This window comes from Leuciscus leuciscus (genome assembly GCF_965113295.1).
Source record: "Leuciscus leuciscus genome assembly, chromosome: 4".
NCBI lineage: Eukaryota > Metazoa > Chordata > Actinopteri > Cypriniformes > Leuciscidae > Leuciscus > Leuciscus leuciscus.
Genome location: NC_138728.1, coordinates 7436789 through 7462779, shown reverse-complemented (window position 1 = coordinate 7462779; position 25991 = coordinate 7436789). Strand labels below are relative to the sequence as shown.

At 39.1% G+C, this 25991-nt stretch overlaps 1 protein-coding gene across 3 annotated transcripts in view; it reads left to right on the top strand.

Annotated features, from left to right (window-relative positions):
* Positions 1-25991, top strand: part of ano2b (anoctamin 2b) — a 39466-nt gene that overhangs the window by 5518 nt on the left and 7957 nt on the right. For 2 of the 3 annotated variants that reach the window (XM_082168032.1, XM_082168034.1), the window contains 18 exons: positions 72-126; positions 381-432; positions 1067-1122; positions 1203-1250; positions 1338-1402; positions 1785-1919; positions 3365-3525; positions 5261-5343; positions 5836-5916; positions 6316-6402; positions 15810-15884; positions 16475-16676; positions 17409-17520; positions 17727-17784; positions 18130-18230; positions 22026-22171; positions 23825-23977; positions 24087-24139. In XM_082168032.1, coding sequence (XP_082024158.1) covers positions 72-126; positions 381-432; positions 1067-1122; positions 1203-1250; positions 1338-1402; positions 1785-1919; positions 3365-3525; positions 5261-5343; positions 5836-5916; positions 6316-6402; positions 15810-15884; positions 16475-16676; positions 17409-17520; positions 17727-17784; positions 18130-18230; positions 22026-22171; positions 23825-23977; positions 24087-24139 — 1723 coding nt within the window. The remainder of the gene's footprint in view (positions 1-71; positions 127-380; positions 433-1066; positions 1123-1202; positions 1251-1337; positions 1403-1784; positions 1920-3364; positions 3526-5260; positions 5344-5835; positions 5917-6315; positions 6403-15809; positions 15885-16474; positions 16677-17408; positions 17521-17726; positions 17785-18129; positions 18231-22025; positions 22172-23824; positions 23978-24086; positions 24140-25991) is intronic. The other variant, XM_082168033.1, reaches the window with a different exon arrangement.

Sequence of the window (25991 nt, the reverse complement as noted above, 5' to 3'; positions counted from 1 at the left end):
GATTTGTTTGATTGCCAAAGGCATCTGTGTAACTCATGGATGTCTCATTGCTATTTCTGGCATTTTTGCAGGTACAACATCAACTCAAAGGACACCTTCTTCGACAATGCCACAAGGAGCCGAATAGTGAGTCTGTTTTGCTTTGCTCATGAAAATTCTGTTAATTCAGAATGGTAAAATGTGATACGTGTTCTTTGGTTGTTGAAAGAGAACACGATATACAAGAGGGAACAAAAGTTATTTGCTAGCAGCAGGAGATTGCCGTCTCTAGGCACAGTTCTAGGAAACCAATTCCGCCGGGAGTTTTCCAGGAAAAATTTTCAGGTTTATTGTTTGCTTGTATCTCTCTCACTCTTTCTCTCTTTTGTTGTCTGCCTCAGGTGTATGAAATCCTCAGACGCACCGCCTGTGCACGGACCTGCCAAACCATGGGTTAGTAATACATTAATCCATAACCTAAGTACGGACTAGTGTTCAGGGAATCCTCAGGATATTCAGGGCCAGAATGTGAGCTTTGGAAGTGGGCATGGTGAAGTTGGGACAGGGTGCAACACAAGCCCATGCCATATGCTCCCTTGGACCAAGCCACAAAGCAGACGGACCACCGGGGGCTATTGGGAGATCGAGGCTATCCGGCAGAAGGGATGACTTGGTGCTCTCTTCATTTCCCCCTGCCTTTCTTTCTGTCTGTCTCTCAGACTTTCTCTTACTCGGTTTCATACAAACTGAGTAAATTGGGTCATAAAGTTCTGGGATTGGGATCCGAATTGAAGCCGGGTCCATTGAGGTGGAAAGAGGGGGGTAGTGGGTAGTGGTCTTTCCAGCTTGTTGCTGGGGAGCTACTTTATTAATTGTGGGCTAATCACCAGAGCGTACGTGTCGTTCCTTTGAGGACTGATTAATTACTTTGATTAAAACCTGTGTTCTACATGTCAGCTGTCTTCCGCCTCCAGGACTCTGGCTTTCCAAACGCAATGAAGTTGGGTCACTTTAAAGTCATAGCAGTCAATCATTATTCCCACAGATGTTGTTGAGTATTTTAAGGTGCTCTGTTTTCGCCTTGCAGGTATCTCCACGCTGATAGCTAACGGGGTTTATGATTCAGCATTCCCACTGCACGATGTGAGTTGTTTTTTATGGATTCTGCTTTACTTTCTTTCTCCTGTCAGATTGACTTGAAATGTGTTTTTGTATGATTACAGGGAGACTTTCACCCCAATGGACAAGCCGAGGGGAAGAACGACAGACAAGTATGCTGCTATTGTGTTGCATTTTTTTCCCAATGAATAGAAGGGAGAATATGGTCAAATTCTGTTTGTTTTTTTTACCGTTTTCAGCTGTTACATGACGAATGGGCAAGATACGGTGCTTTTTACAAGTATCAGCCTGTTGATCTTATCAGGTAACTGTCAAATCACTTTGACGCATTGCTTTAGATCAGAGATGTCCAAATCAACGCCTAGAGTGTCTGTGTTGACATCACAAATGATCAAATCACTAGAAGGGGTTAAAATAGGGGGGGGGGAAACATGCTTTATGCATATCTTCATTTCTAATTTACATTTTTGAACTTTTTTTTTAAGTTTGCATTGGAATGTAGAGAATACAAGTGAATTTGATTTTAAAAATACATTGATATATAATAATGTTGGATATAATGCAGCTCTTACCTTTAGCACATAGCCTTTAATCAGGTTTGACTTTAAAACGTTTGGCACCTCTGCTTTTAGATTAATATTTCATTGATGCAACACACACTCCCATATTTTCTGTGTAACCTCTAGGAAGTACTTTGGGGAGAAGATAGGTCTCTACTTTGCCTGGCTTGGTGTCTATACTCAGCTTCTGATGCCTGCATCCGTGGTGGGCATCATCGTGTTCTTCTACGGCTGGGCCACTGTGGAAACAAACATACCTAGGTATGTGCCAGTAAAGCCCACCGAGAGCTGGGCACGGGTCCCTGTTGTGGGTGGGCACACGATATCTGCCAGGTTGAGAGTAACTAGCTGTGATTATTATATTCCACTGATAAAAAAATGATAATTCAAGGAACATAGTTCTGGGCCCGTATTCATAAAGAATCTTAATGCAAAGAGTAGCTCCTAGTGACAAAATTCTAAGAAAATTCTTAGAAATGTGGGCGTTTTCTCTTGAAATTAAAGAAAAAATCCTAGTAAAGAAAAAAGTAATTCAGAAAGCATCTTAACTCTTAAAAGAGCTCTTAAGGTCAAAATTGTTAGGAGCACGGACGAGGACTTTTAAGAGGCTTAAGAGTTTCTTTAGCAGAGGAGAAAATGGCAGAAAGACGAAGAGGGAGAAGAAATGTGTTGCAGACAGTGAATAACAGTGAGTTAATAAGACGCTATAGATTAGATCGTGCAGGGATCATGTTTGTGACTGATCTTATTAGAGACACGCTAACATCTCCGACACAGCACAGAAATGCCATAGCGCCAGAAATGAAAGTAATCACTACATTACGATATTTGACAACTGGGAAAATTCCATGTTTGATACATTAAAACCAACATTCAAACCACCACTTAAATAGACATGCCAGCAATCAGTGTAATTGGAAAGAGTGGAACAATTTTTATCATTCTAAGCCAAGCAAATACCTTATAGGAAATTAACAGCATGGTAAATAAAAAAAAAGGATTTATATACACATATATAATGTGTGTGTGTGTGTGTGTGTGTGTGAGAACGGTCAAATAGGAAAAATGACGCATGTAATTTCAAGGTGAAGGCTTAGAATAGACCCTATACTTAAAATCACTTTTTTTTCCCTTCTTGGACAACCAACCAATCACAGTCTTCAAAAGATTGTGTCATACATAGCAACGGGGTCAACCCCGCCTCCTTACTAAGATGAAAGTTTTTGTCTTTTCCTTACTCAGAGTTGCTCTCAGATCGGTCCCGAATCGCTTTTAAGCTAAGACTCCTACGTAAAAGTTTTTAAGCTAAATTAAGAGTTTTCTTAGAGGATTCTTAGAATCTTTATGAATACGGGCCCTGGTGTTTATGTTGTTGCATCTGATTCACAAAATTAATTTATGCTAGAATTACAAGTGCTCTAAGAATGTGCTCAGCATGTATTTGTGACTGAAACATCTCAGGGGAGCACAGGAATATTGTGGTCCTTTTTAATGCCAGTACTTATGTGAGTACATGGTGAACCAGGCGATTTTATTTTTGAGACCACTGAAGTTTTATGTCCAGTGCAGTCACAAGATAAAATAGTGTTGCATTTTTAATTGATACTTTAGACATTGGGCCACGCTGATGGATGAACACGCTGCACCATCAGGGCCATAATAAATTTATTTGCATGGCTGTGTCTAATTTTGTGTGTTTCTGCCAGCCAGGAGATGTGTGACGAGGATCAGAACTTCACTATGTGTCCCCTCTGCGATCGGGCATGTGATTACTGGCATCTGAGCACAGCGTGTGACACAGCGCGTGCCAGCCATCTCTTTGACAACCCAGCCACCGTGTTCTTCGCCATCTTCATGTCCCTCTGGGGTACGACCTAAAAGTCCCTCTAGTTTCATTATCTCGATGTGTATTGTTTTATTCTATTATGCTTGATGAGTCTGATTCTGAGTACAATTCATACATCAGCATTCATTTAGGGGTGTCACTTGCACTCTGTCTTTGTTTTTGAACACAAAAATAACGGCCCTAGTTTAGGGATTAGCCATTTTTGTATATTATTTACTTGAAGAGCTGCCTCAGATCTGTTATTCAGTCCTATTGAAAATGAGACCAGTTCAAGCGGCTAGCATTAACATGCAGAAGTGCAGCAGTCTCCATAGTGATGGAGTTGAAGAGATGTTGAATGGCCAGAGAGTAGTGTTACCTCTTTCTGTCACCGCCTGAGTCCCCGCACGGGACTGGCTGATGGAGGCATTGTGAAACCGCTCAATTCCTGACACTGACCCATCTTTGGCACCTGCGTGGGGTAGCAGAAGCTATACATTATTACTCATACAGAGACCCCCAGCAGCATGTATAGAGACTGCATCTGTTCATATGTAGGTACTGAAATTAATTAGCCATCCAATACTGATTCAAAGCAAACACACACTGTTTAGGTCTTTATTGTGAAGATTTAAAGGCATAGCTCACACAAAAAATTCTGTCAGCTTTTACTTTCTCTCATGTCGTTCGAATTTCTTTCATCAGTGTGTATTTTTGAGGAATATTCTATGCTTTACTTATATCTATAGTTTTTAAGTATAATCAAAGTGAATGAAGACTGGGGCTGTCAAAAGGAGGAACATACAGTGATCTATGAAAAAGATTCTCAACAAATAACTTAAGTTTTGGTCTGTCGGTCACACAAAGCTGTCGACTTGTATTAAATAGTACACATGTCACATGGATTCCTTTATAGGATGGAAAAGAGCATTGTGCACATTCTGCTAAAAATCTCTTTTTGTGTTTGACTGAAAAGAAACACCAAAAAAAAAACGATCATGCATATTTGGAATGATATGAAAGTTGGTAAATAATGACAGAATTACTAATCATACATAGCGGTTCCACATGATGGAAACATGTTATCTCTACTCATATTTCATATAGCATGACCTAAACCCAGGTTGTCAAAATAACATACGTTAGGTGTTGGCAGTCAGAAGATGGTACTGGTTACATCCACAGCACTCCCATTATACTTGCTTTTTAAAATTATTAACGCAACTTAAAATTGAATTCTTATTAGCAGGTTCTCAACTCAAGCACATCTCAATACTTCACCATAATGGTAATCCTGAAAACCACCAACAATACAGAAACTCTTTTAAATACTAACACAATAGAGTATTAAACAGTAACAAGTCTCCCCATTTTCTCATCACACTAAAAATCCATAAAATAAACACATGCAAATGTATCCACTGCCCAATGCAAAGCATGATGGGAAGTGGAAGTCATGTTCCCAGTTTTATAATGCTACTTTAACACAACAAAAATCATTCACAGAGTTTCAACTCAAAGAGATGAAGAACATTTGTTGAACATGATGAAATATGAAACAAATTATTTTGGATTAACTTGTTTGATTTAATTAAATTGAACAAGCAGAATAATTAATTGTAAGTGTCCCTTTAATGGTTTTGTAGATGAGATGTGATTTATCTTACATTAGGAAATGACACTTTACCCCTTATAAATCATCTTTTGCTTCTCTTTTCCCATGAGTCTCATATTTGTCAGCACTCATTTACTGTATGCTTCATCTCTCTCTCTTTAGCTGCCATGTTTCTAGAGCACTGGAAGCGCAGACAGATCAGTTTGAACTATAGTTGGGATCTGACAGGCATGGAGGAGGAGGAGGTACGTTCTCACACGTACACAGTCACATTATGTTACTCACTAGTATTTGCATGTCTGGATTACAGCGCAGTGGCCATGAGCTGATTTCAATGACAGTGTTTTTTGGACACTGACCGACTGAAAATGACTAATGCTGACTGTTATTTGATGCGACACAATGGTGGCGCCCCTATCCAGTGGTATTAAAGTTTATCCCTCAACGCTGTGTGTGAATGTCCTCATGTGTTCTCAGCCAAAAATGGACTCACCAATATGTTAACTTGTTGTTTCTCTAAACGCAATCTTTCCCGCCAGGAAAAAGCGAAGGTTTGAGTTTTATGTTTGAAACTCTCTTCTTGAATACTGCTCTTTGAGATGTTGAGTCTGACTTTGCGTTGTGTCCTTGTGTTGCCCTGGATTTTTCACCTGTTTGAATGGTTTGAAACTCTGCAGCAGTCCACTGGGTTTCGCAAAGAGTGGAAAATAATTGCCTCTTTGTCCTTTTCTCTTTAGGAGCATCCCAGACCGAAATACGAAACAATACTCCTTCAGAAGAGGCAGAGTAAGAAGAAAAATAAGAAGAACAAAAATGAGGTGGGCAGGATGTTTTTTTCTTTTCTTGCTTTATGCATAATGTAGGCATTTCATTAATGGCTGACTTAAAAAGATCTAAATATATTTCCTTTTGGCTTCTGGCTTAGGAGCAATATGCAAATGCTTTATTGAAAAGAGTTGAAAAGGGAACTGCCATGGTTGTAGGGGCAGAGATGAGGGGGTGCCAAATGCTGTGGGCCTTCCCATCATGCACTGCGCTGGCCTGAAGCATTTGGCACCGGCGCTTTTGGGGCTCGTAGGCTGCGCTTTGCGTTGGTGATGCCCAAGAAAAAAGGATGATCTGGTCTGGTTTATGGAAAACCAAGATTTGCATTGTTAGCTTGAGTTTTGCCCTCTGTCGCCAGCGATTGTGTGACGGTTAAGATCTGTGTGTTCCAGCCTGAGAGAGTTGTGGACGAGAGCGGGGAACTGGGGAAGGACAAATGGAGGCAGAGGTTACTGTCAGCCATGGCAGCTGGGAATCCGGTAAATGGCGCTCTCTCTTTCTCTCTCTATCTCATTCTCGCCTCAGTCTCTCCAGAGCCTTGTTTCCACCTGCTTGTGTTACAGTTTCTATATAAAACTCCCTAGTTGTGAGTTTGGAAGGTTTTGAACTGTAATGCTGTGTGACAGCATCCTAACCCAGCAAACCAACTCGGTCTTCATTTGGAAAGTTTTTTGTTCTGTCTACAGGCATAAACGTTTCCTCATGCACTGGCCAGTTTTGAGATTTTGGGCTGTTTGGCTTTTCATAATGTGTTGTTTCAGACTAGTGGAAAGAAATCCTCCAAAATGCACTTTTAAATGTTTATTACGCTATTTGTGGCTGTACATTTGAATCAAAATACTTATCTTTAAAGGCTGTTTTCTCAAAATAAGTTTTTCCCTAATGCACTGAGCCAGAAACCTCCACTCTAGCACTTACCAAACTTTCCAGTTGTATTCCTAAGTTGTATTTCCAGTTGTATGTTCTGAGGGTACATTTTAATACATTTCTTTGCATAAATTTGCAGGATAGACTCTTTAAAATAGGTCCAAGAGTTTTACACACCAGTTTGTTATTGTAGGGACATCGACGTTACATTTTCATGCCCCTATACATAACGCGGAACAAAACTAACCACTGTGATTGGTTGCTTTACATGTCAGTCATACGGCCTCTGGGCGGTCCTTAGCCAATGAAAGCTGCTATGGAGTCCAGACTTTCTGCCGTCAGTCTATTTTCTGGCTAATTTGAGCGAGGAAAACACAAATTAATAATACAGTTAAAAGAAATATCTGTTCATCCTCCATAATGCGGTTACTATTTACATTTCATATCGTCTGTAAACTCTTGCATTACCAAGGCAATGACTGACGTATTTGTATAAGGCCTACATTCCAAAGAGCTTTGTTATCAGCCCTACATTGGAAAATGATCCAAAGTAAAGAGAACGGTTTGACCCGACATTAGATCATCAGATAATTGTTTTACCCTATTCACCAGGGGTGTCTTGCCTCTCTTTCTGTCCTCTATTATTACCATTTCCTGTCAATAACTTTGACAGAATAACTTACAGACCATTCACTCATGCACAGCACTTTTAGTGAAAGAATTTGAGTCCCACTTAATTTGCAAATGGCCCATGTGTCTGTCAGAGGGGCTCAGCTGGGTGGGGTGGTCACATCGGGGTCGTTGGCATGTGAAATACGGCCGTCTCTCACTCCTGTAATCCTCTTGCTGTAGGACGTGCATGTCAGGCTAATACAATTAGATCTCGTCAGCTCGCTCTTTCGGTTTCACGTTACCCAACGTTAGTCACGTCGTGATAACATTAAAGGCCAAGTGTGCTTGTGAGCTGTTTAGTAGAAAATGCACTGCAGGTCACTATAAAAACATGCTCAGTAAATAAATATGTTGTCCAGGAAAGTCTCATTAGATCATACTGATCACACATAAGGTGTGAACCTCAGAGATTTGAGCGTTTCGTTCGGAAAATGTAGGTCGTGCTCATCAGTTTGACTTCATTGCTTGTGGCCGTTGTCATGCATGAAGTGTAATTAGGCAAATAAGCCAAATAAATTATGACTTGTTAGTTGATACATGACATGGCTTTTAAACATGTACACCAGCATCCGTAGCCTTGTTTCTCTGTGTGTGTGTGTGTGTGTGGTGTCACGAGTCCAACTGTGTGAGTAGTTCAAGCTTCTTAAGGTTTCCCAGGGTTTGTAGATTAATCCTGGTTTAAAATCAAGCCTGGACTCACTGTGGGGTTTGTTGCCTTAAAGATTATTTTTTACAAATAATAAAAAATCTAAATTCAATCCGTTGGGAATTAAAGTGTTTACAAGGCTGCTACAATGAGGGCTTACATAGAAAGGCTTACATAAAAGTCACTGGACTGGATTTGCTAAAAGTTCTTGGCACCAAATCTTAGATAGTCAAAAGAAATAAGTTAAAGGCAGTCAATAGCAAGTAAACATGATATCCTACAGCACACCTGTATACTGTGCTTCTTATGTCAGATTTCAGATTTATCTTCCCATGATGGCATGTAAAAAAACTGAATATCAATAAAACAAGATCAATTTAAATGTGAAGCAAAACTATTTAAGTCTTGTTTTCAGAGACTATATCTTGAATTGTTTGACCTTATATATGCAAATTGGCAATGCTCTCTATATTGTAAGCATAAACCTCTATAATTATAGAATTATAGAAAACAAGCTTTTTTATGCAATTTTGGTTGTCAGTAAATGGTAAAAAAGATTTTTGGAAATTATTAGTGGAAAACATAAACTAAAAAGCTGTTTTAAGAGACATGTCTTAATGTCTTGTTTTTCTTTCATGTTTCTTTCATTTTATTTTTCCAGTGGAAAAGGTTCAGCAATAATATTATTGGTTGTTCTGGTTTCATCTTGCATCTATATTCCTTATTAAAACTTGTTTAGAACAGGAGGCACGCATGCGGCATACTTTTGGACAGATTTAGTGACCTTTGACCTAATGTGTAGCCTATTTTTTGTTTTAGGGGCGTTTGTGTCCAAGAGTCACAGATTTAAATTCGTCACTTGCATTATGGCACTTTTCCCTCATTCTTATGTTTAGCTACTCTGTCCCAGATATCATGGCCTACGGTCAGTCCTGACCTAGATGTTCTGCAGAACCTTAAATCGAGACATCCTAATGACTTCATTCAAAAACACCCTGGACTCAGATATGTAGTGTTCTTAAAATCAAATCAGATCAGCGCAGTTTTGGTCGGCTTGTTTGGGTGATAATCAAGCAGTAGTTCAGTATATTATCCAGCACATATTCACTGTAGAGCAAATAAGCAGCAGTCACCAGGGTCCAGTTTGATGCTCATCAGTTTCTGACCACTCTCTGTAAGCGATATTGTGGTGGATGGGTTGTAGTTCCCACTGATTTCGCGACAGTGCTGATAGACCTCTTCGTGTTTCTCACAGCTCATTTGTTTTACCACAAAGCCCCAATAACCCTTGGAATAAACCAAGAAATACTGGAGAGGCAGTAAGTTTTGCGGAAAACCCCCCCTGATCACTCATTTAAGAGCACCACATGTGCGTGTGTTTGTGCAGTTTGTGGTGACTGCGAAGAGAGCGGATGATGAAAGGTATTTAGTTCAGGGAGTAATAAGAATGTGTCTGCTTATTTTTCTTCACACACATGCTGAGTATGTTTATTATATGTTAAAGTGTGAAGTTTTCTATAAGATTAGAGACTTGCTGTGCAAGTTTAAGAGATGAGAATTAGATTCAGTGCAGTTTGCTACACAGACTGACCAGCAGAGAGCACTAGACTCCTGTGCGTTTTTGCATATATGCAAGCGTTCTTCCAAGCCGGGCTGAACGCCAAACCTCTGAATTAAGCAAAGTCCTCACATCTCCATGGAGACACGGGACACTCGAATCCCACTCCCTCTTACGCTCGGTTGGGTTTGCTCTTATCTTTGGCTCTTTAAAAGCCTTTATCGCATAACTATGTCATCTTGGCAGCTATCTTTAGGACACATTAGTGACGTTTGTTAATAAAATGCAGCACACCCTTTGCGTGGCTAATTTTAGAACAAAATGTTTTCATCGCCTCCAGAAGCAAAGTAAGGGAACATTCCTTATTATCTTTGAGGAGGAGAGTTGCATTTGCTTTCTGGAAGTGTGCATCTGGCTCGGTAGGAGAAGATAAAATGATTGACCTCTAACTGAGTTGTTATTTGTGCTTTTCCAATGCAGATGGAATTTTTTAATACATTCTGCCTTCAGTTCACTCTGGGTCCAAAGGCCTAAAACTCTCTTTGGCCAAATATTGAAAGTTTCGTAGCAAAGATATTCAGAAGATATTAAGATAGAAGCAGTAGCTAGTAAACATTGTGCTTCTCATTCAGATTTACCTTGTCCTAAATGTCATGTAATAAAACCTTTATACACTATAACAAATTACATGAATAATAAGTTTAACTCATCAAAATAAGTTAAGCAATTTTCTACTTTTTTTGTAAGTTATAAAAGATTCAACTCAATTTTTAAGCCAGTTTAATGTAATTGAAGCTGAAATGACTTAAACATCCAAGTTGATTGTACTTAAAAATTTAAGGGAGCAACTTTTTTTCTGATTTTATTAGTGTCTGATCTTGATGATGTTGAAGTATGAGCAGGAAGTCTGCAACATTTAATACACAATGTTGCATAATTGAACTGTGCTTCAAATGTCATTCGTCCTATACTTAATCAATGGCCTGGTGTGTTCCTGCACAAGCCGTTTATTAGAAAGATAATGATCTGAAGCATGTAGTTTTCTTTGCGTTTAATCCTGCTCTGGTGGTCCTCTCCGATCAGAGCAGAGAGCTGGAAGGAGATGAGAGTGTATTTTAAAGGGATTTCAGATGTGTCAGATGGGGCTCACATCAGATTATTCCCTTCAGTACCCGACGCCCAAAAGACAATCTTCAGTCAAGCCGCTCTTAATGGACCTTCACCTCTTTTATCGCTCATAAAGACCATAGAAGCTATTTTCGTCAGTCCACCAGTCTGAAATATTCACTAGTAGGCTGTGCGTGTGGATTTCTAAGACAAATTCAATCCTTTCTGTAATGTTTCTGTATTGTGTAAAGCCGTATATGTGGCGGCTTACATGTTCTAGGTTGCTAGCGTGGGCGCTGGCGTGGTTCCGGTTCTTGTTCTCTCTCGTCTCTGGCTTACAGTATGCTTGGGGGGTGGGGGTTGAGAGAAGGGGGCGTACAGTGACGTCAATGTGAACACGGCATCTCTGCAGAGCGACATATGGCGTGGAGGAAATCCCCACACTGGTGATCCTGTCACTAATTTCCCAAAGGGCTTAGTTGGGATGCTTGTGTGTAGTCCGTTTGTGAGAGAGCGTGTGGCGACCACGCGCTAACAAAACCTTGAGCCCATTGACATTTTCATGTCTGCTGGGCAGATCAATGTGGGTGATGTCAGGTTGACATGAAGTCTCATCAATGAAGAGATCATCCCGTTACAAAAGGCCACAAGTCGGAAAGTTGCTGATGTGTAGGTTTTATATACACCCTTACAAATGAAGCTTCCGAAAGGGTGTTTTTGCAGCAATGCCAAAGAAAAAAACATTCGGATTCCACAAAGAATCTTTCAGTGAACAGTTCTTAAAAGAACCACTATTTTCTTGATGTGAAGAACATTAACAATCTAAAAAATGTATGCAATGGAAAGGTTCTATTGATGTTAAAGGTTATCATAGATGCCAATAAAGAACCGTTACTGATTGATCATTTTTGAGCATTTCCATTTGTTTTGTGTAAATGGTAGCTGTAGATGTCACAACTTCTATGCAAAGATGAGTTTACCTTTCTTTTTCTTGTTGTCTTTTGAGTAACATTTCTGCAAAAACCTCTTGACAGCCAAAATGAAAGACAAAGAAAGTTGCACAGCATCTTGACTGAAGCTTAAGGAAGCGATATTCTCCATCCGACAGCTGTTGCACACAGAGGTAGAGCCCAACCCACTCTACAGTCACCGAGCTGTTGAATTAATCCACTGATCTATATCCAATATATAACAGACAGACAAAGGCTGCTGTCCTCCGCCCATATCACGCAAGCACATAATCACATGTGAACCATCCTCCCCACTTTTTTAATCTATCAACCTCCTTTGTCACAATGCCTTTGAGTTTCTTTCACAGGAACAATGACACTGACACTTTTCTTTGGTTGCAGTTTATTCACATTTTATATGAAACCAATCAATTAAATCTCCTGAGTTTCTTAATTTCATCAGTCAATTCCAAAGGCTGAAACAACATTTAATAAAATGAAATGTGGAATTTATTTTTTATGCATTTGGATTGGAATATGCATTTATCCAAAGTGACGTATTGCTTTCAAGGTAAAACATTTTTCAGTTCATGCATTCCCTTTTTTTTATATACTAAAGTATATTTTTACATACTGTAGTTTTATTGTGCCAAATAGTTTAAAGGGATAGTTCACTTTGAAATTAAATTTTGGTATGTTTTAGCTTACCTCAAGGGCATCCAAGATGTAGGTGTCTTTTTTTCCGCAGTTTTCAATTTTGATATTTTTAGGTCAAACCGTTCTTGTCTGTCAGTCATATAATGCAGGTCTATGGTCACTGTCTCAAAGAGCATGCACAGAGTCCAAATTAAAACAATTCCCCGTCGTCCAAATTAAACAATTCCCCATCGTAAGAACACATTGATGGCCTAAGACACGAAACGAGCGGTTTGTGTGAGAAAACGAACAGTATTTATATCGTTGTGACCTCTTGTACACAGCCACGTCCAAGTGATCTGAGAGCGCGGGCGGGTATAGATATATACACTAGTGGTCGCCTTGGCTACTGCAGTTCATTGGAACGAAACCGTAGCCAAGGCGACATCGACATCTATCTATGCCCGCCCGCGCTCTCAGATCACTTGGACGTGGCTGTGTACAAGAGGTCACAACGATATAAATACTGTTCGTTTTCTCACACAAACCGCTCGTTTCGTGTCTTAGGCCATCAATGTGTACTTACGATGGGGAATTGTTTAATTTGGACGATGGGGAATTGTTTTAATTTGGACTCTGTGCATGCTCTTTGAGACAGTGACCATAGACCTGCATTATATGACTGACAGACAAGAACGGTTTGACCTAAAAATATCAAAATTGAAACTACTGCGAAAAAAAAGACACCTACATCTTGGATGCCCTTGAGGTAAGCTAAAACATACCAAAATTTAATTTCAAAGTGAACTATCCCTTTAACTGAGAATTTTTTGCATCCATTTATTCACTTAAAGGGATAGGTCACCCAAAAATGAAAATTCTGTCATCATTTACTCACCCTCAAGTTGTTCCAAACCTGTATTAATTAATTTCTTCTGCTGAAAACAAAAGAAGATATTTTGAAGAATGTCGGTAACCAAACAGTTGATGGTCACCATTAACTTCTATGGAAAAAAATACTTTGGAAGTCAATGTATAGGTTAACTGTTTGGTTAACGACATTCTTCAAAATGTGTTCAGCAGAAGAAAGAAATTCTTGTTGTGCAAGAACAACTTGAGGGTGAGTAAATGATGACAGAGTTTCATTTTAGGGTGAACTATCCCTTTAAGTATAATTTCTCAGTTCTTCTCTGACAAATCAAATGTGCAATTTAAAAATAAAAGGTGTTAATTATTTAAAAACTCTGCCACCTGTCTTCTTCCTTCCTCTCTCTTTTTGTTTTTACAGTTTTCATAATGTGACTGATTACATAAATAATGAATGCCATTCCTCTGCATTCTTTTGTCAGGCATCATTTGTTATTGTTATTTATTGCTAAGCTTGCACGGGATCTGCGCCTGTGGAAATCCACAGAAAGATCCACAGATTTCAGCGGAATTCAAATGGCCCACATTTATACATTTTTTATGTATTTACATCCATTTTCATCCATTACATTTACATCCATTTGTGATTTTCCTTCACAAATCAGCATAGAAAATGAGAACAAATGTGTAGATCTCATGTGGGCCTATGCTGTAAATAGGCAGTAAATAAAACAAAGATTATTGGAGTATATTTTACAAGAAAACACAATCAGTTATTCTACTTCAAGATTTCATGTTTAATTCATTGTGTCACCGTTTCTTTGTAATTATTTGTGAAATTTACTAGCAATTTCTGAGTAAAAATATTTTTTTCAAATACTTGCGTACTTGTGGCACCTCACAGCATATTTGTATAGAGCTTGTACAGTTATTTCTGCTTGCCCTTGTGTCAAATACAGCGATACTTCCCATGAACTTCACAAAATAGTGTGACCATACTCAGTTTTGCATTTTAAGAGGCGATCACAGCCTGTCACCAAATAACATCATGCATCGTAATGAAGAGTAAGCAACCGGTGAGACCGCAGACCTGCAGTAATTCCTCTCATTACAGAGTGAGGGTTTGTGAGCTGAGCCTGTGGATCACAATTGCGTGACCCACATTCATTATTCTGGAAACCCTAAAGCTGTGGCATCTCGAAGGCTGTGCCTGGTTACACTTTCCAGGTTCCTGGGTGCCAGGGTTTATTCATGCATTGTGCTAGGTGGTGCTGTTTGCCTCATAATGAGTCTAATTGCAGGAGGTAGATATCTGATCTGTCTGTTGCCACTGGTACCATACAAAACCCTATAAATCTCCATTTATCAACAAATAGCTAGACAGCAACACAGGCACACCTCCACTGCCAAGCCAAACTGTAATTCTGCAGCATTGAATATATCCTGCACAGATATGGCAATCCCAGAATGAATGCAACGAAGTTGAACATGTTTTATTCATTACTGAATAGTATCAGAAATAGTTCCATCTATCCCTACCCTTAAACCTAACCCCCCACATAACTTATCCCTAAAATCAGAGGGAAATGATAGGTGAATAACCTGGGTCCTTAACATAAACTTGACATAAACTGTAAACTTGTCCCTCAAATCTGATTGGTTGATTGGAATGTTGTTCCAGGATCAACAAAGATTGTTGATCCAGGAACATGTTGTACTTGGTGAAATGACTTTCACTATCTCTACCAGTGTTTATGTGTGCTTTGTGTTCTGGTGCATTTTAGAGAATGGAGCCATTAGCTTGGCAGCATTATAACCTCAAATTGTTTTAGGATCAACAAAGAACAAATGAACGTTGAACATCAAATAAATCACTTTTGAGGTTAGACAGTAGCTATAGATGGTAAACAGAGAGAACTATTTGTGCACTTGTTACTTAGAAAAATGTTCTCAGAAGGTTTGTCAAACACTCTTTCGATTATAAAGGATATTGTTTTCATTGCATGTTTTGTGACTTGAAAGACACATAAGCTGCCTCTTAACATTCCTGTGGCCTGCTAATTCATTTCCCTCCCTTCCGCAGAACTAAAGCTGAATCCATTTTTACGCTGTTTGTAACATGTATTCCTAAGAGGAACATATGATTGGACTACTGTCGAAATTTTGACAATGAAGGAAGACTAATCTCAATGGGAACAGACCACCCTCACTCCACTGCTGCGTGTTGTTTTTGGCTTGATGAGGATTTTGATCTATATGCAACGCATATTCAAGTTGTTTTATTCACTGAAATAGGTCTTCCTTGTTGGCCGGATGTTTTGGAGATGTGATCTATCACTTGAATGTACGGAATGTACAGTCCTCACTCTAGAGGAAGGCCAGGTGTTAATGGCCTTAATGTTGTCATGTTTTTACAAGTGGGCAGCTGAATTATTCCCCCTGATAGGCTAGTTCTGAGTCACTCTAAAAGCAACTCAAAAGTAAAGAGGCAAAGCTCCCAGAAAAACAGAAACACGCGCTTTCAAACAGTGAACAGCAAGCATGCTTCCATTAGTAACCTTAAATGTCTCTCTCCCTTCACAGACTGGACACGAGAAGCTAACATGGAGGGACAGACTGCCTGGATATTTCATCAACATTTCCTCCATTCTGTTCATGGTAACTCTTTAGAAAAGAATACATTTATGGTCAATTCTATTAAAACCAAATATATTTGCACTTTAGTACATTTACAATATCGTTAGCCTCATAGCATAATTGCCTAAGTCATATTTCAATTTCTTTGGAAAACAAGAAAAAACAATTATGCTATGAGGCTAACGATATATTACATTTAATTGTAATTTCGAATTACACACAACAATATAAATTATAATCGTCTACTTTACATGTGCTTTAATGTTACCACATCAAAATAAGTGCACTTCTTTAAAGCACAATCCAAAATTATTAATGTCAGCATGACATGGAAGTTGCGATAGTCTTAAAATGTACTTTAAAGTAAAACTTTTAATTTGACATTATTACAAAGTGCACTTTTTAATAATTAATATGTGACCCTGGACCACAAAACCAGTCACAAGGGTCAGTTTTTTGCAATTGATATTTATACATGATCTGAAAGCTGAATAAATAAGCTTTCCATTTCCTCATAAGGGAAGTATTAGCCTTTCTGTCTGATGCAATGGTTTCGTACTTGCCCATATTTTATTTCTCATCCACTGTTTCTTGTTCCTCTCTGCCTGTAGTTTGGAGTGACGTGCTCTGCGGTGTTCAGTGTCATCATTTACCGTATCACCATCTCCGCCCTCATGGCAATGAGCCCAGACCCAGATGTCAAGTCCAATGTCCGAGTGACTGTCACGGCCACCGCCGTCATCATCAACCTGGTGGTCATCCTCATTCTAGACGAGATCTACGGCATGGTGGCTGCCTGGCTCACAGAACTGGGTGAGATTTGACCATCCATATTACAGCCTCTGTATTGTTGATGTGCATCACTTTTGGTCAACTTATCTCTTTTTTTGGACATCCTTCTTCCCCTATTCGCTCACCCACACGGCATGAATCTTTGATTTGAGCCACTCCAGGAACGTTGGAGAAACTTTTCTTGTCAGTTAGCCATCACCGAGATTTCCTTTTGAGACGTTTTAATAAATGAGAGTCTTTGGGGATATGTAGGGAAGGAAGGAAAAGGAGAAAGCATGTGTTATCATCTCGTGAATAAGACATAGATTTGCCCGTACTTCTTTGATTTTTACTCTTAAAGTCCACGTCTGTCTCACCCTAATGCTTTAACCTACTTCCAAACCCATTCATTCATGCTTGAATATGTTTTACCAGACTTACTGGAATTTGGGCTCTTTCTCAAGCCTATTAATGAAATATGGTGAATTTATTGCCAAAACCAATGTGGCACTGCATTTAATCTGTTGTGGCAGATGAAGGTTTAGGGAACGCCAGAAAACATGTAATCCCCTCCCAAACTCAACCATATGGTCTTCTGAAGTGCTCAATTTCTCAACCTTCAACCTAATGTTGATAAACAGAAACATGTTGGGAGAAATTTCCAAGCCACCCCTTTTTATTATGCTTGCCACAATACAAGCTTTTGTAATTGTCTGCAGTTTATCCAGAACATATTTGTCTAAATCCCAAATAATTGATTTAATATGTCTGCAGAGATCCCTAAAACAGAGACCAACTTTGAGGAGCGTCTGATTCTGAAGGCTTTCCTCCTGAAGTTCATGAATGCCTATGCACCCATCTTCTATGTGGCCTTCTTCAAAGGGAGGTAGGTGGACAAGTTCAACCCCCAAAAACTGTTAACTGTATGAGAAAGAGAAAAGCACAAACACGCACATATTTAGCTTCTGGTAAATGTGAAGTCTGAATGCAGCACATACATCTGGCTTCAAATGAGACAGGCATGTGACCCTTGGCACTTCCTTTCTTGGGGTGAGATATATCCTGTGACCCTTATTCATGGGTTTTTTACAGGTTTGCAGGCCGCCCCGGTGACTACGTTTATGTCTTCAATGACTACCGTATGGAAGAGGTGAGTACTTTGTTGCATCCTTGATTAGCACTACCACACTATGTTCAATGTTAGGGCTGCACAATTAATCAAAATAAAACATCGATCATGAAACGGCTTAGTGAAGGTTTGCAATTTATCTCCAAATATGCTCCAACCATCTTCCCTTGTAATGACAAACACTTATAAACCGTTGTCAAAAAAAGTTTTCCACCAAAATAAAAGCTCAGTGGTTCAAGAAAGACAGCCATAAATAGTAGTATTGTAATTTTAAAGTCGTACTGTAAAATAAAATAATAAAAATAATTGTGCAACTCTATTCAACATCATGACACTGTAATAACATATTTTACCTTTTCTTCCCAGTGTGCTCCTGGTGGCTGTCTAATTGAACTCTGCATCCAGCTCAGTATCATCATGTTGGGGAAGCAGCTTATTCAAAATAACATCTTTGAGATCGGCATTCCGTAAGTTCCCACTCCTCTCAGTGGATCTCATAAAACATGCTCTACCACTAAACAAAATAGCTTTTCAATCTGGAAACTTTAGAAAGATCATTCCTTCAGATAAACAGTAAATACTGCTCCTGCCGAAATGGTTTATAGCTACAGCAAATCCTGATATTGTAAGGTGATCTTCTCTCAAACTGCCTACTCCAATTCCTGCATGACTTTCTGTCTTATTTTGCAGTTTTTTTGCCTTCTTTAATTCCTTTTACTCTCTCTTGGCACACAGGCAAACCTTCTAGCATGCCTGTCCTTGTACTCTATTAAACTGGATTCCTGTCTCATTTCACATGTTTGCACAAGTGCCGCACCACGTCATTAATGAATAACATAAAATGCAAATCAGCGTGACTGATATTTGGTTATTATATGGAGTAAAGTCTGTTCTTGCAGAGCATGTAAATACAGAGAGACAAATCATCACAGGTACCTTGAGTGTGTAGTATGCATGCAGTAATACTTGTGCATATGGAACGATTGCAAAAATCTGGGACGAGATTTCCCCTGGGTGGTTGAAAGGACCTCTGAGTCGTGGACTTCCATTCTGTGGAAATCCCTTTTTAACCTATTTATCCTCGTCCTTCACAAGTACACCAGCTACAACTTATTCTCTATGTTTATTTTTTCTCTATATCCATTTCATTACCACACAGATCTCTTTGATGTGTGCAATTCTGAAACATACAGTTTGTTGCGAGTTATCTGATAAACATGAGCACTTTTTATTTATGATTCATCGTATGACTCAGATTGCTTTATCTCTACCTCTATCTCTATCGTCATGCAAATTTAAATGAACTCACTCAACTCACTCCCATGGCCGAGGTGGCCAGAAACACTCAAGGCACCTGCCTTTTGTTCCTTGCGGCATGCAACCCCAAAACGCCTTCTTTATGAACTACAACAGCAACTCAACGTGAGTTGATTGACAGCTGAGTAGCGAGAGTTCCAATCAGTTCTGTCTTTCCTCTTTCTTGTCTTGTTTGCCCTCACTCTAGTTGTAAACCATGTGTGAACATGTATAAAGTCTGCGCCTACAAGTCTTTGGCATGTTCCACAAAATTGTCATTGCAGTTGACCTTTCTTATCTTCCTGTTTCACCTCTGAGGTTGTTCACAGTGCTTAAGTTAATTTAAGAATGCAAATCAAAAAAGCAATATGGCCCATGAGGGGAGAACAATGTCAAACCCATTCTCCCGTGCAGTTCTATAAATACTCGCCTTGAATTTCTTTTTTCGGGGGGAACGCACAGAAGTGGTCTTTGGTGGAAATGTACCATGATGGAGGCCAGGACAACTCGAGATCCCTGACCTACTTAATAGATCTAATCTCCCCACAGACCATTGCCATCCCACAATATTATAATAATGTGCATGCTAAAAACAGAGCCTTTTATTTTTAAAAGGGTGCTTCATCTTTTTTTAGGTCTGTTTTAGTTGACCAGTCGTTTTCCACCAGTAGGGGTTTGCGTGTCATTCTAGCACATTCCCAAATGCAAATTCATTCCAACAGCTAGTAAACGAGAGCTTTATCACGAATGGATGAAAGCACTTATGATACAAAGGCGAGCATTAAAAAGTAATGTGCTGGAAAAAGCTGTAGTTTTGGAGACTAAATAATGCAGCAGATGCATTTGGAGGGTTTTATTGGGAGTGTTAATAAGCTATAGACGGATGGACCACACGGACCATTTCGTCCACTATATTTGGCCAGTCCAACGTGAGCTGTCATGCTCTCGCACTTGCTCTCCTGAGGAGGACTCTCCAAACACGAAGGCTTGAACACAGAGCGATGCCTGTGCACGTCATGTCTGTTTTAATGACTTAAAAATGGGGTCAAAGTATGTTGTGGTTGTGATTGCATGGCATGTTTGCTGGCGGTGCTTTAGGGTGAAATATATCCTGTTACATTGAGCTTTTGAATTTTACAACTTGGGTCATTATATCAATTTACCTTGTTTTCAAAACCCACTTATGTAAGCAACCTTCTCTTTGCTGAAATCCTAAACTGTTTAATGAGAAGTTTATGAGAGGTTTGTCTTTAAATGTGGAATAGCTCCAAACACTTTGGGAGTTATTTAGGGTTACCACCAACTGATCCTGATTTAGGTACCACTTGTGATCTCCACTGGCTCTTTTAGGTACTTTCAGGTGTTTTTGAGTTGTAACAGACACATGTAGAACCTACAGTCATGCTGTTTGTGTTCTTGGTTTTTAGCATTGAATTGAGAGATTTAATGTGCTAGAACGTTCTGTATGGCTTGACTAATTTGCTTTAGAGAGTAGCTTTTTTTTTTGCTTTTATTCTTTACCATGTAACCAAGCTGGAACAGACAGCCTTGTGTCTGTGTGGTTTGAAGGAAAATACGAAACAAGTGAACAGATGTGTACAATAATGAGATTACCAGAAAGTTATTTTGAGTCTTCTGTGTATGTGTGAATCAAATGAACTGGTCTGTCTCCTGTATGCCCCTGGTTTCATGATTAATTGGTTTATTAACCAATTAATCATGAAACATCTGGCCAAGTTCATTCTCATGCCAGATCACTGAACTGATTCACTCAAAGGAATAGCGAGCAACAGTCGGGTTCTTGAAGTAAAACCCCCATTAATTTTCTCCATAGGGAAACTGACTTTTAACTTATAACCTTTAAAGACAGACCTACTGTGAGCTACAATGTTGTTAATTGATGGCATTTGCTTCTGTTCAAACCATCATCCTGCATTATTTCAACTTATTTAAAAAATAAAATTGTTTAACAGTGGTGGTTGTGGTGACAAACTACATTAGCCATGATGCTCATCATACTTTGAATGATGTACCCGAGTCAGTCTCACAATGCTCTCAAAAATACTTAAATATTTGTGTATATATATATGCATATTTTGCAATAAACTTAAAAGTTATTGCTTTTATATATACAATCAACATTTTAAAATGAGTAGTTTTATGTTTCTCCATCGTTTTTAATTTGATTGTGCTGTTTGCAATGCATCATGGGATCGTATTTCTTTCTTTCACTAAAGCCGTTAAGTACACAGTCTTGTACCTTTGTATTTTTGTCTGATTTTCAAATACTTTTTTTTGCTTCAAATCAAAGTTTGTAATGTTATGATTCACCTTGAAGTTGGTTGGGTTGGTCCATGGCTTATAACGCTTTAACAAATACTTTTTAAACATCCCTATGGTAGAAATGAATGCAAAAAAATACCTCCAGAAGCAATGCCGCTGAAAAAGTGGGCCGGCACTGTTGCACTCTATTTAAATTAAGTTAAAGCTCAGAAGCCACAAGGAAGTTTAATATGATATTATAAGAGCAGTTTTCTAAAAAATAATTAGTGATGTTTGCCCGTTCTAAGGCGTTCTGTGTTATATATATATATATATATATATATATACAGTATATATCACACAAATATATATGTTTTCTGTGTGATATTACATATATATATTGCCAAAAATAATACCTCCTCAAGTTAGTTTGTAGCACAAGAGTGCAGTCATTTTGGTTTTGGAAAAAACATCCAACTCTATTTATGAGCAATAATAGTAGTTCAGTAAAAATAAACAAAGCACACATCATGTTGATGAGCCATGTGTTTGCATAAAATTCATGTGCAGTTCTTAGAAACAAACCTGACACTTGACTCACTATCAAATCTGGGTCATGTTGGCTGCAAGGTCAAGTTTATAGCAACGGTTTGTGTGTTTACATTCTGTCTCTCTCTCTTTCTCCCTCTCATATCCCGCTTTAGAAAGCTGAAGAAGCTGTGCCGCATGCTCAAGGATAAGGAGCGGGACCCCAAGGAGATTGTGGAGCAGCCGGGTCGCCGCCAACAATGGCATCTGGACTATGACCTGGAGCCTTTTGACGGACTCACACCTGAATACATGGAGATGAGTGAGTGAAACTCAACTGTGTGTAAAAGCGAAAGTAGAGCGTCCTCAGAGTGAAGTGCTGTGAAAAAACATCTGGTTACTCTAACTTGTCCCCTTCGGCGGTAACAGCAGGATTTGTTGTCAGAGGAATGCTTTGGTCTTTGGATTTGACACGCCCCAGAGTTACAAGAAAGATGCTAAAACTCAGTTATTAGAGTTTCTTAACGGTTTAAAGGGTAAAAACTATGAATGAGCTTGTGAATTAGACCAGTTGCCCCTGCATTTTTTTTACATCTGTGTTTACAACCGGGAAAGGGCCTACATTCGCTAGCATGTGGCTTGCAGTGATACACAACTGAGTGTTTATGTAAGTTGCTGTGATGGTGTCTGCAAAACATCTGAATCCCTAGTAAACAGCAAAGAATATGAAAACCAATCCAAACTTGAATTACTATTATTCATTCTGCATTTACACAACCTAGTTATGCAGAGAACGCAAGACGCCGACAGATGTTTCCTAACACATTTGCAGAAAATAGTTTTCTTTCAACAAGTTTGAAACAGCTCTGTATTAAACAAATTTTTGTAAAAAATTTGTTTAATGTATTTTGCTATATAAAATTGAATGCAGGTACACAACACTGTCTTCTGTGATAATCTGCAAAGTTTATTATGGTTCATGATTGTTGATTGAGTGGTGTGGGACGGTTTAGTCCCTGGAGTGCCTGCGAGTTGCATAACAGTCTTTCAGCGACATATGCGTGAGAAAACTTGCACCTTAGTCTTTTCTCAAAAATGCATGGATGCTTTAATCCACTGCCAAGTAAAACTTTGTTTTTCATTCAAGGAACACTTATGAGACTCTTCGAATCAAAGAAACGATTGGGGAGAAATTGAAGATGAACTTATGACCCTCAGTAATAACACTGGTGGGAGATCAACACCTACACACTGTAAAAGATATTCTCAGTGAGAGCGGGAGAATGAGACCCAGTCATATGGATGTTTATGTAGGATACCCTCCAGCCTGATCTCTCTCAAACCATTGTTTGGTTGCAGCACAGAAAAACCCCCATGTGTCAATCAAGCCAAAGAAGGAAATGCCGATTCCCACAAGGCTTATGTTCCATGTGTTGTTGATTGACAAATAATCAGCTTGGTGTTTGACACCCATTCTGGTAATGTTAGAAGTTAGAACGACAGTTTGTTTCTAGAACAATCACGGTGTTCAGTTTTCCTATTTTCATAATTATTTGAGCTATTTGTGGACATATTGTAAAAGGATATTTGGTAAGACTTTAGTTTAGGGTCCAATTCTCACTATTAACTAGTTGCTAATTATCATGCATATTACTAGGATATTGGCTGTTAATATTAGTGCTTAAAAAGCACATGTTAATGTCTTATTCTGCATGTCCTGTCCAATACCAATAAGCTTAACAACTACCTTACTAACTATTAATAAGCATTAATTAGGAGTTTATTGAGGAAAAAGTCATAGTTAATAGTTAGTTTATAGGGAGAATTCGACAGTTGTATAATTTCAAAGTCTTAATGCCTGGTAACTGATAGCAGTCATGAGAATTGCTCTCTAACGCACATCAATCAAACTCCAGTTTGTAATCCAAATGTCTCTGCATGTAATCTCCATGTTTGTTTGTTTTCTATTCTGCAGTCATTCAGTTTGGTTTTGTGTCGCTCTTTGTGGCCTCATTCCCGCTGGCTCCGCTTTTCGCCCTCTTAAACAATATCATCGAGATCCGGCTCGACGCCAAGAAGTTCGTCACTGAGCTTCGCAGGCCAGATGCCGTGAGGGCCAAAGATATTGGTGAAAATCTCATAGCAATATTTACACCACAACAATTCACTTGCATTCTGAATCAGACTCGCTCCTGGATCTACTAATTAAACCTCTGCATTGAAATGTTTCCTCACAGGTATCTGGTACAACATCTTGAGTGGTTTGGGAAAGTTCTCAGTCATCATCAATGTGAGTTTCTTCTATATAACTCTGCTGCTTACCATATGCTAGTCATTTAAGTCCTTTTAATGGAAAGTTTATTATATACAGGGATTCATAAAGACCCCAGGGTTCTTCCTTGTTAAAGAGATCCCCTTATTGTTTTCATAAGACTTAGATGAACAAGATTCTTCAGACTTGTATGCCTGGGTTCACATTATTCATGGAAGAAATCGATTCATGTCACAATTTATGTTCTAGCATTGCACGGATGTTCTTTCAACCCTACGGTTTGCTTCGTGCATGTCTCTTCAACTCAAAATTGAATGATAAACCCCAAGCAGATTTGTTTTAATAGATATGATGTTCCCAAAATGAGAAGTGAGCCTTATGGCAAACCTGGTAAAGATCTTTCAGCTTCTCTTTGACCTTTCATTAAGGAAACCATATTTACTCAGCAGTCCAACATCTGATTCAGTCCAGCTGTGCTGTTCTTTTAGAAATCAAGTATTCGTTTAATGTTACAGCTATAAACTGGCTCTTAAATCCAATTAAATGACACCTATTATCAATGCTACCGCTCTGCATGTGTTCCATAGTAGTCTGACTCTGAATATTTAGGTTTGCTGATTTTCAACCCCGTTTGCATTGTTAAAATGTCAGTTGTGTAAATGAACAATGTTTACTCTTTCTCTGTGTTACCTGGCCCAATAAATTCCAGTAATTTTATCAGCAAAAGTCTGCTGGATGATGCAAAACATGTAATTCGGCGGACTATTGACAGCACCAGTAGCCTGGTTAAAACCAGACCATTCTCAGTAGTAACTGAGTTATGGTCTGGCAAAGCTTCATTAATAACTCATTTCCAAAGGGGCGTCACCAACGGATGTCGCTCAAATGCCTCTGGGCACAATTGGATAGACCTAAAACCAGTCAGAGCAATTGTCATCGTGTAAAGCCATATGCTGCGTCCCAATTCGCCTAAGTTACACTACGCCATAAAAGTATGTACTCTTTTTGTGAAGAAAAGGTATTTACTTTTGAATGTGTAGCAAAAAAGTAGGCAAGCTTTGGGACATACTACTTCATCATCTTTATCGGACGGATCTGTCGCGTGCATCCTGTCACTTAAACTGCCCTGTCAATCATCTTGTCACAGTTAAAATCCTCTATTAAATCTAATTTCATTTCCTAGAAATGTAGTAGCACGTTCATCTGCCAGTGGGTCTTTCATGGAGACTGTCCTCATGTGTTTGCAATTTTAATATAATAATGCATTTAAAAGTTGGTGCGCTTCACCAATGGACGTCGCTCAAATGCGTCTGGGCGCAATTGGATAGACCTAAAACCAATCAGAGCGATCGTCATCGTGTAAAGCTCGCCCCAACGTTTCTGATTGGTGCCGCGATTTCGAGGGATTGGAAATGGCCTTGAATGAGCTATTTGCCAGACTACTTGCAGAGCAAATCTAAATTTGCCGGAAGTTGTCTGGGTTTTCCCAGGCTACAGCACCAGGGCTTTTGTGAAACCTACAGATTTTACTTCCGCATATTTGTATCGCCACTGAAGGTTAACAAAACTGTTAAGGGTAGGTTTATCACTGAAAATTATTGTACTTTGTCTACTCTTTAAAATACTATAGCAACAGCCTTCTTACCGGAATGTGATGGTGTTTTGCCTTTGGGGTGTTCCTCTTCTTCCCAATTAACTGACAGAAAAGCAGATTCTTTCAGTTTTTTCCTCTCCGTTTGGCCTAAAACACTGTGTTCATTGTCATCCAGTTTGAAAAGGTTTTTCAGCTTTTCCGTTGCGGCGTTCTCTCTGGATTTATGATTCTTTGCAGCCTTTAGCCACTGCCTACAACGCGCTGGATCCTTCACTG